The sequence below is a fragment of the Betta splendens genome, chromosome 5 (genome assembly GCF_900634795.4).
Source record: "Betta splendens chromosome 5, fBetSpl5.4, whole genome shotgun sequence".
Taxonomy (NCBI): domain Eukaryota; kingdom Metazoa; phylum Chordata; class Actinopteri; order Anabantiformes; family Osphronemidae; genus Betta; species Betta splendens.
The window spans coordinates 6,050,461-6,064,134 of NC_040885.2; the positions used below are offsets into that span (position 1 = coordinate 6,050,461).

General features: G+C 44.8%; 1 protein-coding gene across 1 annotated transcript; it reads left to right on the top strand.

Moving 5' to 3' along the window:
* Positions 1-261: 261 nt before the first annotated feature.
* On the top strand, positions 262-7,952 carry txnrd3 (thioredoxin reductase 3). The gene is made up of 16 exons (XM_029151442.3): positions 262-566; positions 1,011-1,071; positions 1,657-1,766; positions 3,052-3,159; positions 3,357-3,429; positions 3,529-3,648; positions 3,759-3,901; positions 4,054-4,169; positions 4,426-4,651; positions 4,790-4,882; positions 5,016-5,092; positions 5,849-6,005; positions 6,113-6,220; positions 6,340-6,435; positions 6,509-6,643; positions 6,990-7,952. The coding sequence occupies exons 1-16, from the start codon at positions 450-452 to the stop codon at positions 7,050-7,052; spliced, it is 1,803 nt and encodes a 600-aa protein (XP_029007275.1). The 5' UTR covers positions 262-449; the 3' UTR covers positions 7,053-7,952.
* Positions 7,953-13,674: the final 5,722 nt, after the last annotated feature.

Below are 13,674 nucleotides of genomic sequence, written 5' to 3' on the forward strand. Positions count from 1 at the left end.
ATTTCTATCTACAAATAGGTTTATCGTTGTTATTGTAAACGGAGCTTAATTGTAAAATATTGCTAGGACTATTTTCAAGGCAAAATAGTTTTGCACTTTCATGTCGCGATATTAAAAAAGCGCTGTTACGTTTTAGGCATGTAGGTGTGTTTTTATTGCCGGCGTTGTTCATGTGGGCGGGGTCAATCAGTTGACAATGGTGTGTGATGTAAAATGCGGTGAACAAGGAACCTCAAATTAAGCGCACCCAAAGTAGCGAGCCCGAGAAGACTCCGTGACAGGCGCTTGGCGCGGTTGCTCCAGTACGTCCTGGGTGTAGTGGGGGGTTTACACGGGACGATCCGCTGCCTCTTCTGGGTCATTGCGTTCAAACGAGACACTATTTCTGCTCCCGAGAGAGAGGGGCTCTAAGTCAGCTGTCTACCAAAGCAGACGCAAACACATCGATCATGCCTCCCGTCGAGAAAGACGCCGGAAAAAATGAACTCAAATCTCGAATCCAGCAGCTTATCGACGCGAACCAAGTGGTGGTTTTCAGCAAAAGCTACTGTCCGTTTTGTTTAAAGGTAAGACGTCTGTTTGTCCACCTGCATGTGTCGTGCGCCACTCGGAAACTTCTCCCGCGAACTCCGTGGGCTTGGTCTAATTGCTGGTTAGCCGTGCTATATTTGCGCCGTCGGCAACTACGTACTTTGAACGTGAAGTTGGTTTCCGACGTCATAGCTTTTAGTTAATACGGAGATTTTAGATATTAACTCGCTGGATACGAAGCGTGAGCAACGCAAACTTCGCTGGTGACATTTGTGCCCCGTCCAGCTACCTTAAGCTAACGTTATTTAGCCGTGAACAGCCATAGTCGCTCTTCTCCATTGAGGGCTAACTTTCGGGCTTTGACACGGAGGATGCACAATCTACTCTGGTCAACGAGCAGCGCCGTGAAGTCGGTCTCCTCGTTCACACGGACCCAGCGCAGCGTGTGACTAAGGAGGCGTTCTGCTTTGTGTTTCCAGGTGAAGGATTTGTTCAAAGAGCTGAACGTCGACTGCAACGTGGTGGAGCTGGACCTCCGTGGTGAGTCCGGGCTTATGGCTGGGTGGAACAGCGGCCGCTTCCCGTGGAGGTGACTGCCCTCCACTCGGACACCACGGAGCTGCTCGCTCAAAGCCGTGCTCCGATCTTCATTTGCAGCGGCACCAAACCTGCTGAGTCACTCTCCGCATATCTGGCCTCGTGCCATGCCTGAACTCAACCTCTGGGCCGGCCCTGTTCTGTGCTGTTAATGGTTAACTGTTGACTGGCAGCCTTAATCTGGGCGAAGATTGCCTTTTAATGTGCTGAGCTGTCGCTGAGTCACACCGACTGTGGCTGAAAATGCGACAGCGTTTCAGTTCTAGTTGAGCTCTGACTTTTGGGCACATTGATTTGAACTCTGACTAAACACTTCACTGCTGAGTTCATTGGTCAAACGTTAAGAAACCTTTAATTATGCAGAAAGTATTGACACCTGTGGAAGAAACGTTAAACTGTGTGGTGCTTCCTCTAAATCTTCTGCTCATTGTTTGCATAGATTCAAACCAAACATAATGCAGGCAAGGTACAAATATTGCCATGTGAAAGAGTGAGTAGCATTCACTAACCACGGTAACTTCTGTCTAGACGATGGAAGCAACTACCAGGAGATGCTGCTCGAGATGACGGGGCAGAAAACTGTTCCTAACGTCTTTGTCAACAAGACACACGTTGGCGGCTGTGACAAAACCATGCAGGTAAGAAGCTGTGTACATTTGAAGCTTGTCTCATTTTGACTGTGATGAACGATGACTCATAAACCTCAGTCTGTTATCTTTTCTTATGAAATAACAATGCACAATACACCTTTCGACTACAGCAGGCGTGACACAACAGGAACTGTGTAGCATGTTACAAAGGCATGTTCAGGGATTCTGCAATGAGTCAAGCATATTAGGAAATACAAACTGAGAAAACTGTCTTTTATTGACTGGCGATAGTGTGTGAGGCGTGTGGAGAGACGGTGGTTTTCTCTGGGGGCTGTACTAATACACTGTTTTACTAATGGAGTATTCTAACTATTCCTTTGGCTAAATAACAAATAGTTTAAATTTATCAGCGACCACCAGTTAAAATCTGACTGATGCAGCGTAATGCATTTACATGCAGTTTTACATTCTCAGTTGTAGGTTTTTTGTTGTTTTATTTGGACTATATCTAAAGCTGCTAATGTGTGAGACTATTTCCGTTATTAATATAACGATTTAAAGAACATGACTTAAGATTTAACATCAGTGTTGATATAAGAGTAACGCGCAGACGGGAAGAAACGTGAATTGACACAACCTCAGGTGCGTTTCACAAACTTCTAGCTGTAACTTCTGTTGTTTCTATTGCTCTTTTGAGGTTATTTAATATTTATATTGTTTGTTTCTTCAGCCACCTGTTGCATAATATTCCCACTAAGGTGTAGAGTTGGGGTTGGTGTTATGTCTATGTCTCTAAGCACTTGTCAACAGACTTATTTGTGAGAGTTCTTTACATTTGCCTAAATCTCACCTTAATTACATTGTGCCATGTTCACTCTCTGGTCTGGATAATCATTTTTACTAAGTTTCTGAAGGAACTTCTTTAGCCCTCGCTTTGAACATTGTAATGGTGCACTGTTGTGGTCAGTTTTGTTTATGACACTGCTGCAACCAGTTTTGACTTACTTGTATTATAGAATACCTGTTGTTGTTATTATTATTGTTATTATTATTATTATTATTATTATTGATAGTGATATGAGCTTTTCCTGTTCTTTACTAAACTGAAATGAATAAAATGGTTAATGTTTTTTGTTTATGTTTAGTGTATTAGTGACCTCCCTGTAAAACCTGCCACAATGACTTCATGTGCCATTTACTAGAGAATGACTTTCACACTAGACAGACGTGAGACGTTAGATTAAAAATTGTATGGACATTTGCAACAGGACATCAGCCCTATTATCTTGTGTTATATGCTACGGGTGCCCTATTGATCCTCATTTTTTTCCAGGCCCATAAAGATGGCAGCCTGCAGCAGCTGCTGAATGGAGAAGCTGAAGCGTACGACTACGACCTCATCGTCATTGGAGGAGGGTCGGGAGGTCTGGCCTGCTCAAAGGTGACATCCACATTGTTAGCTGTATAAACTTTATTGCTGTTCAATTGTGCAATTTTGTGATCAGCCCAGAGAAATGCCGTGTCACAACCACTTTCGAGTAAATATATGACCTGTGAAGTCTGGACTTGCCCATAGATTGCAGATAGGTACCAGTATATCTCATTGGATGATGTTGTAACTCTGGCTCTTCACAACAGGAAGCTGCTGCTCTGGGGAAGAAGGTCATGGTTTTGGACTATGTTGTGCCTACACCAAAAGGAACCACCTGGGGTAAGAAAGCTAACATCATGGTTCCTCCTTCGACACAGGTAGCCACATTTATTTGCTCTGGGTTCACACCGGGATTGTCTGCTCTGCTGTGGTGATCAGGTCTCGGTGGAACTTGTGTGAATGTGGGCTGCATTCCCAAGAAGCTGATGCACCAGACGGCCATGCTGTCCACCGCTATGCAGGACGCACGCAAGTTCGGCTGGGAGTTTGACGAGACAGGTGAGCCTCAACATCGAAGAAGGAAGGTCACCTAGTACTTCAGAGAAAAACATGGACAGTAATCACTTCTTGTGTTTACTTCCACTGATTGGCGCCTCGTCTCTCATCAGTGAAGCACAATTGGGAGACGATGAAGACTGCGGTGAACAACTACATTGGCTCATTGAACTGGGGTTACAGAGTAGCACTGAGAGACAAGAAGGTCGAGTATGTCAATGCCTATGCAGAGTTCATCGAACCACACAAAATCAAGGTAAATGGATCCTTGTAATACTCAGGAATATTGTGTTGACCTTTAGCTGATCTAGTTTTTAAATTTCACTGTAATGTACAGGTAGAAGTGTGAAGTCTTGGTAGACATTTCAAAGCATCCTAAATCGATTTTGTTTTTTAATTCATCATAAGGCAATAAACAAGCGTGGGAAGGAGACGTTTTACACAGCAGCCAGGTTTGTTTTGGCTACAGGCGAGAGGCCGCGCTACCTGGGGATCCCAGGAGACAAGGAGTTCTGCATCACCAGGTAAAACCAGCAGCCCTTCTAACAACATGTCACTCAAACACTCCTTCATACCTTGGTTTTAAACTCTGAACCTGAGCCACAGGCATTTGGCCTGGTGTGAATTCTGAAACATTGTCAGCCTTTTTAGTCTCAACAAAGTTGTTTGCACAATATTTAATCCGCTATTCACTATTGTGGCCTTTTTTAGGTGACTTTGTGGACAAGCAGCGGTTCCAAATTTGAATAATAATGACTACATAACTGCTGTCTCTAACAGTGACGACCTTTTCTCGTTGCCCTACTGCCCTGGAAGGACCCTAGTAATTGGAGCCTCATATGTGGCTCTGGAGTGCGGAGGCTTTCTGGCTGGCCTTGGCCTTGATGTTACAGTGATGGTTCGGTCCATCCTGCTCAGAGGCTTTGACCAGGAGATGGCCAACCGTGCTGGTGAATACATGGAGGGACATGGTGTGAAGTTCATTCGCAAATTTGTTCCTGTGAAGGTGAGTTACTTGCTCTGTGCTAGAGGAAACACTATCACTATAAAAAAACTGAGGCAGTGGACTGTCAGCAGATCTTGATCTATGGCTGAAACCAGGCTTATTATATAGAAATAATATCTTCCCATGTCTTTGTGTCAGATAGAGGAGCTAGAAGCAGGATCTCCTGGCAGGCTAAAGGTGACTGCTAAATCCACAGAAACCAATGACCTCATCGAGGAAGAGTACAACACCGTATGTATTGATCAACCAAAGATGCTGTGTTCCCTCTTGTGAATGGATTCTGAGTTCAATAATTACACTAAATAACAAAGTTTTCGTTGTATGCTTTTCACACAAGTCTATGATTACTGTCTTTGTTCCCTAGGTGTTGATAGCAGTAGGCCGGGATGCATGCACAGATAAGATTGGCCTGGGCAAGGTCGGAGTCAAAGTCAACCCCAAGTGAGTTCATTGTCACATTAATGTAAATTTATACTTGTGTGGTCTGTGCCTTTAAGGCTCATAGCATAGTCACAGTGATTCAGCACTTTCTGGGGTTTCATGGCTCTTCAGGGGGGCGTGAGGGCACACAAGGAGCTGCCAGGGGGACTGGTAACACTAGAAAGCCCAGGCTTATCATAATCATCTATCACTTCCCGTCTTGGATCAGATTTGTTTAGATTTACGTCATGGTCGTAGCCTTTTCTAAAAATGTTTACTTTTTGTGAATGGACCAAGACGGCATAAAGCCCTACTAAGTCATGTGCCTCAGTCTTATGACTGGAGTAGTTTTCAGATAAAGTGAGTGCTCGGTCTTTATGACCATCAGCCGGTTTGCTTGATGTGCAGCTGTACCAAACCCAGTCCTAGAGCAGAGTTGTCAGATCTCTGCCTTTTGATAGACAGACTTCTGTTTTTTTGCAGGCAGTTGTGATGTTATTGTAAGTCTGAGTTTGACTGATCAATAAACATATTTCTTGTTTTACTCCACAATTACGTACTACATTAATTACAATTACTACTTAATTACTACATAATAATTAAAGTTGTTTTATTTGAAGTGTATTAGTTCCAATTCCAACTGATATCAGTTCAGAAATACTAAAACAATCACTTTGGGGGGGGGAATCTAAACTGTCCAGATGCTGCAGCATTAAAGCCTGGTGGTACTGGCAACATAACAGAAGATCTTTCCTAAAAGCTTGTACTACCCTGCAGGACTGGAAAAATCCCAGTGAACGATGAAGAACAGACCAATGTGCCCCACATCTATGCCATTGGAGATATCTTGGAAGGCAAGTGGGAGCTGACACCGGTGGCCATCCAGGCTGGAAAGCTTCTGGCCCGTCGTCTTTATGGGGGATCAACACTGAAGGTACAGCAGCAAATAGGGCCACTGTTGTTGACCTGTTGGCTGCTCGCTTACACTAGCTAACTACCTAAGTAGCTAGCTAACTAACTAGTTCATTGTCTGTATTGCAGTGCGACTACATCAATGTTCCCACCACTGTTTTCACCCCACTGGAGTATGGTTCCTGTGGCCTTTCAGAAGAGAGAGCCATTGAGCTCTATGGGGAGGAAAACCTTGAGGTAAAGCACTCACTCAGCCATCTGAATAATTCCTGAGAATCAGGATCTAGTCACCTGTCTGTCAGAAAACTGATCAGATTGAATTGAAATTGAGTAGAACATCTGTGTTCTTTGTTCAGTTATACCACAGTTTGTTCTGGCCTTTGGAGTTCACTGTGCCCAACAGGGACAACAACAAATGCTATGCCAAGATCATCTGCAATAAACTTGACAATGTAAGTTTTTCTTTTTCAGTCTGCTTTTTAATGTGTCAAACACCATGATTGACTTATCACTGTCCGGTTGTAGGAGAGAGTTATCGGCTTCCACTACCTGGGGCCAAACGCTGGAGAGGTGACACAGGGCTTTGGCGCAGCCATGAAGTGTGGAGCCACAAAGGAGCAGCTAGACGGCACTATAGGCATCCACCCAACATGTGCTGAGGTTAGTCCAGGATTTGTTTCACTCCCATCCAGGAAAAATTGGGTTGTACTGACAGAACAATGTAGCAATGTATTTGTTTGTAGGATGTTTTATTTGAACAGTTCTTCTGGTTGAAGTCTGCTTTAGGTTGTTGGAGCCAGTTTAAGGTATTTGTTCAGTGTTAACCTGAAGCAGGTAGTTTTTCTAGATGATCTGTTCTGTGGAGTAATTGGCTGGTTACAGAACCTTGTTACTGCTAGTGTTTTTATAAGCAGTGAATTTGAGTTCAGATACTTGACTGTTTTGAACAGTTATGACCACTGCTCTTGGCTGCGCTGTTTCATTGGACGTCTGCTTGTCTCTTTAGGTGTTTACCACTTTGGACGTGACCAAGCGCTCCGGAGGAGACATCAGCAAGGCCGGCTGCTGAGGTTAAACCCTGCTCGTTTAGTGGGCTCTGCTCACATTGTCCCCATCATCCTCTCGCTACTCAGCTTCTAGTGAATCTTTTAGCTCTGACACCTCTAGCTGCTCACCTTTACTGGGCAGTCGTTCTCAGGACAAAGCTAACACCATAGCAAAGAGTCTGGATCCTATAGACCCACTGGAAGCTGAGGTGAGGAGAGTGGTTGTGTAATGTGAGTGCAGCCTGCTGAACAGTGGGGTTACTCTGCTGATATTTCCACTGGGCTCCACCAGCGTCTACTTCTCAGAGGAGCACCAACACATTATTGCTCATTGTATGTGTTGGGGCTGTTAGTGATGTCCTGGCTCGTAACCTGAAATACTGAGGTGGGCTAGGATTGATGTCCTCTGCAGAAGCACCTGGTGTTTGCCTGAACCCTTCGTCCAACCTCAACTTTAAACTTTAAACACTCGATACCACCTAGTATCCACACAGCCTGAACCAAGGCAGGTTCAGATTAGCAGAAATGGAGACGCATTTAATCTGGTGTGTGAGAGAGTAAATTAAATGTCATTCTGTCTGTTCTGTTGAGCCTTCATTCCTATATTTAAATATAATATACATATTGCTGTTAATGCTTGTGTTGCTGTGGCTTTTGCCTTTTAAAAAAGTTAATTTTGTTTTAGCCAGGTGTGTGTGCAACACTGCTCAAGAGCCAGCTTTCGTGGCTGCATCACAGACAGAGCAGAATGAAGTTCAGCTTTGTCCACAATGTGTTTGAGTAGAGGCTTTAAACACCACTGCATTCTGTATGTAGAGGTTGGATTTTCTAGATTCTGGTTAGTCATCTGTATAAATATGTTGGTGTTGAACCACTGATGATGACTTCCCTCAACATTTAATAAAGGTGTAGTTCACAGTAAATGTTCTCCATTGTTTTACTTTTTGCAGGTTGTGAGCCTGCTGCCAGTATTTCTCTTTTACACTAGTTTGCTTGATTGGTTTGTGTGTAGATACTATGTGGCCAAAAAGTCCATTACTCTGACGGGATGCCAGCCTGTCCGCTGATTGTGAATCAGTTCCACCTGCTATTGTGGACATTGGAGGAATTATCAAAGCGAGCCCGTATAAAGTGTTTCTAGGTGGTGGCCACAGAGCGTTTCTCTGTGCTTTTCCAATGTGGCGGTCTGAACATGCTGAGGATGGTTATACAAAGGCACAGGGGATCAAACTAATGCTGTGGAAGTCTCAGCCTATTTCTAGCATCTACATCAGAGCAGGCGACGGTTGGCATGGTCTCCTTTGGCTGTGGGACTATTCAGCCTTGATGAATGGTGCCTGCGCTGGTGTGAAGCCTTTGTTCCCTTCAAATCAAACCGCTGTCACCTGCACAGGCTGCCATGGCAACCTGGGCTTTAATGAGCTTCATTTGGCTCATGTCCATTTTATTGAGGACAGTTTATTAGTGACGTGTTTGTTCCAGGAGGCTGTGATGCACGTATGTACACAGGAGATGCAGGATGCTGCACTTAGGCCTGGGAGTCTAAGTTCTAATCATTTTGTGACTCTTGTCATTTGTTAATGTCCAAACAAATGCTAGAGTTACAAGTAGTTGATCTGCTTTAGAATCTATTTGATGCCTCATTTTAGAAACGTAATATTTTGTCTTTGTAGCCGTTTTACATCTTTGTCATACCTCAGTATAAATTTGAGTCTGTTTTTTAATCTGTCTTCATTTCTATTCTTTTTCTGCATATTCATTGCCACCAGTCCAGTTCCATGCAAGGTTATACTGTCAGTGTTTAAGATGAAGAAAGCTGATACTTCTACTACACAGTTATTGAGATCAGTTTGTCATAGAGTTGTGCTAGACTTCAATATGTTTTAACGTTTGTTATGGTTCTATTTTCCTTCTCTTTATAATGTAGCTTCTCCCATAGGCGCCTTATGAATAAATGTGAATGATATAAGAAAATGTGTAAAATGATTTGAATCATTTTATATTTCAGAGAGAATCTTTGCTTTGCTCACTCTTCATTGCCTCCATGAGTTTCATGATGTCGTCTCCTCATCACTCACTAGCCACCGACTTCCTTCATGTGATAACGGGTAATAATGTGACTGTGGGGTTCAAGCTGAGCAGAGCAGCATCTCCACATGGCGCCCCCTCACCTGGTGGGTTGGGGTTGTCTGTAAGGTGTGAAGCATATAGAACTAGACTGAAGATGGAGTTAAACGTCGCAAAGATAGAAATGTTGAAACAAAATAGTTTTACTCCATTCCCTAATAAGGAAGTGACATAGGAATGTGGACTTCAGTTCCTATCGGAGCTTTACGACTCTAACCCTCATGAACGAGCATTTTCCTTTGACCGTGTGACACCAGATCCTGGAAAAGCTGCCACAAGGAAACTGAAGCGTTCACTGACTCATCCCTGTCTCACAATGACTGGCTGGTTTCAACACACTCCTCATCACCACGGAGACGCTGGTCAAAGCCACATTTACCCAATCAAATGTCCACAGCCAACTGTACGTGACATTGCAGAAGATGCTTCACATGACGTGATTGACGAGCTGTAACGTGGTGACTCCTCTTCAGTTCTGGACTAGCTGTGCAGCAGGTCTACACCCGTGGGGGGGCTCACGGTGTGAGTGATCAGGGAAATGCAGCAGGTGGAGCCCTGTCTCTGTGGTCTGCTCCTGACCCTGCTGTTCCTCTTGTCTGTGTAACTCAGTAAAACATTTGTCTTTACTGCAGCACTCACCAAACCAAACCCTGCTTAATGTGTGATTATGGCCATTCAGCTGCTGGTGGTCTTCAGCCTGTAGGGGGCAGCCTCGTCTCACACGCGTCCCGTGTCGCTGAGCGACTTCACATAACAGTCACACAAAGGTTGTTACCTCTCAGTGAGCACACATCATTGCTTTGCACCAAAACAAATAAAAGGACCGAGCATCACTTTCTGCTTGATGCTGCAGCGATGAACATGTCTCTGCAGATCATCAGTTTTTGTAGTGACGAGGTTCCACATTATTAACACTAGCATGCCTGGATTTTTTTACTCCCCTCATGAACCTAAAGGGCAGTCAAAACTCTGCGAAGGTATACCTCACATCCTAACTCAGGTGTGAATTGCTCCCTTTGTTACGTAAAAGGACCACCACAGAGGGGAGCTGAGAGCTGTGGTGGTGGGAACCGACCGCCTTCAACAAAACCTGTGTGAACCTCTGTTTCACTTTGCCATCTCAGAGAGACATCAACACACCTGAGGTGTTTTCTTTTGGGACATTTGTTAATAAAAAAAACATGTTTACACAAATGCAAATAATAAAAGGCATGTGACCCAACCAAAAACACACACTAAATAAACATGGCAACAGAAAACCCTGGAAGCAGCGGATGAATAAGTAAAAATTAATAATACAAAGTGAGTAAAGACATTTCAATTACTTACTGCTCTTTTCAGAGCAAAAAATTATTCTTTGATCATTAGCCACTCTGGCTAAGGTGTTGTTGTTCATTTACATGCATTGAATACAAGTGGGCGCGCTCTCCTTTCTGTAACAGAAACACACAGGAGCAGACCTGCAACTTTTTTACTTTTTTTCCACAGTGAGACATACAATAATTTTTACTGACAGAGTCAGAACTCCAATGTGGCCCATTCCAGCACTTGAGAGAAGCAGCTTCATTCGCTCTGTGACTGAGCAGACTCATTTACATGCATTGAATACAAGTGGTGTGTCTCTAGCTCTAACTTGATCCGAGCCATTGTTATAGAAGATATGTTTGCACAGTTTTTGTGTTCTCTTATCTAATTGCAGACATGTATCGGTATTAATTGTTTATCGTTTTTCTCCTGGGTAAGTAATGATCTTAACAATTTCACCTCTTACTGTTAGCAACAGACCAGTAGCTGTAGAAAATAGAAAATACTTACGCCAGCCAGGGAGCTTTGTATGGTCATGTAGATACTGATGTATCTGAACGTTTGCATAGATTAATATGTTTTTGACCAGGTTTTTATGCATAAGTACCCTTTGTACATGAGTCCTTGCCTGTGTCCAGTTACTGGTCCAACCAGCCTGGTTGCTTCCTCTGGAGGGATTTGTTTGGTCCAAACCCTTTGTAAAAGTCATATTGCCCCTTCCACTCCTTTTTCCCACTTTAATAAACTATTAGTGTTATATAGTGTTAGTGAAGCAGTAAAGCTGCAGTTTGTAGAACAGTTCATTAAATGAATGTGACTTTCCTCCTCCTTGGGTTGTGCTGGCCTTCAGTAATGACCCACTGACCCATCATTCCATTCTCCGACTGTAAACACTGACATGCTTCACATCAACTTGCTATCAGGCTGTCCCATCCTGACTCCTCCCATCAGAGTCATAACCAGATGGGCATGAAGAATGCAGGAGCAGTCAGATGTCAGGTTTAATGCTAATTAGCTAAACTATGAGCTCTGTCTTGGTTGGGTGAACTACCAGACCCAGACGGCCTGTGGCTTCAAAATAAGGCTCACCGTCAGCCATGTGCTTCCTTCTGTTTACTGATTAATGGCACATTGTGTAGGGGCCAAACTTACAAAGTGGATCCAGTGACTAAGATTTGGTTAAGACAGATGCATTAGACTCTCTAGTGCACTCTCCCCATAATAGAGAAACGACATTTATGTCTTTAACATTAAACATAGTAATTTAGTAACAGTAACCTTTAACAAGGTATATATTAATTAATTCTCATGACTGTACAATAATATCGTGAACAGTTTTGCCCAGACGTGGCTGTTCTATTAGCGGGCTTCCGCTTTGCTTGTTTTGAGGTCGGCCTGTTCATTCTGCAGGTTTTCTGCATTTTGTTCTAGCTATGTGTGTTTATACTAACCTCACTTGTAGTCTGATGATTTGGATTTCCTAGTCTAGTTTTTATGATCCAGTAGTTTGTTTGCTATTGTGTAACCTTCTATTTTTGCACATCTTCTCCTTCTTCTATAAAAAACCCACCCAGAGCTGGTTGAAAATTGCACTGATTGCATTGATCAATTGCATTTTCTTTATTAGTCCTGATTCCACATTTAGTTTTTATTGCATATATTTACTGCAAAACCTCCACTGTGATGTACTGTTTGTTAAAAAATAATTAAATACTTTTCAACATTTCTGTGTCCCATGCTTCACTGACATGACGCCACTGTTTGTGTAGTTTTAATGTATTGAACATGACTCTGTAAACTGTCCTGGCCTTTGTTTTTACCTTAAACTGGCTAAAAGGAGGAATGATAAAGTGACTCCAAAAATAAGTCATTGAAGACACAGGTTTGACGGCTACGTTAGTTAAAAACAGATTCATAACCATAACAGATGTTTTACTATAATTAGTTAAAGAAAGAAAGCCAAAAAGAAACACGTAGAGAAAAGCGGATATGTTTGGATCGTTCTTCAAAATAAAAGCCTGAGTAACTTGTCTGACGTATATTTGGTTGTCATATTTCACTTGTGACTGTTATTCATTGCCTTGTTGTGTCGTACATACTGCTACTTAGCGCGATGCGCCGCGGCCAGAGGTTTGTTCAAATCAAATCAAATCAAATCTATTTTGTTGTAGATTAAAAACTGCTCTGTTATTGCTTGAGTTGAAAAAGGCAAAATATGATAATGTGTGTTCACCACATAATTCCACAAACAATCCTTAATAAAAATTGAAGAGCGTCCTGAATACTCGTGTAACTGCGTGCCTGACGTTTTATTTTGAAGAGTCCAGCCGGAGGCGCGAGGAACAGACGGGGGGGGTTAAATCGCTGGCACAAGTCGTCCCATCCACTAACAGCGGCGGCCTCTGGTCGGACGCGTTCAGCGATGCGGCCTGGTCCACTGGTTCCATTGGTTCTACTGGATCCACCGGTTCCACCGCCTCCACAGCAGCGCGTCGCCTACGGTCCCGTCCGGGCTTCGCCCCTGCGGTGACTTTCGGAGCGGCCATGCCAGAATGTGCAGGCGGGTAGAGAGCGGCAGAGGTCAGCGAGGCCAGCGAGCCGGCGTCGAGCTCCCATCGGGGATCGAGTGACACAGGAGCGGCCGCTCCGCGCATGAAGCCCGGTCGCAGGCACGATGAGGAGCGGCAGGGTCATCCGGGTGGTGTTCGGCTTGAGCCTGGGATGCTTCGTTATGGTCATCTTCTACTTCAACAGCAGCCTGAGGCCAGGTGAGTCAGAGGCAGAGCATTGTCGAGGTTTTCGGACCACGTGTCCGCTGCGGAGGAGCGTTCGCCTCTTACAATGAGCTCTTTGAGGCCGAGAAGCGGAGCCGCTGCCGCTGCCGCTGCTGCTGCGGCCGCCGCCGCTGCTGCTGCCGCTGCCGCTGCTGCTGCTGCTGCGGCCGCCGCCGCTGCTGTGGCCGCTGCTGCCGCCGCTGCCGCTGCCGCCGCCGCTGCTACCGCCGCTGCCGCCGCCGCTACCGCTGCCGCCGCTGCCGCTACCGCCGCCGCTACCGCCGCTGCTGCCGCCGCTGCTGCTACCGCCGCCGCTACCGCCGATGCCGCTACCGCCGCCGCTGCTGCTGCCGCTGCTGCCGCCGCTGCTGCTGCCGCTGCTGCTGCCGCTGCTGCTGCCGCCGCCGCTACCGCCGCCGCTACCGCCGCTGCTGCCGCC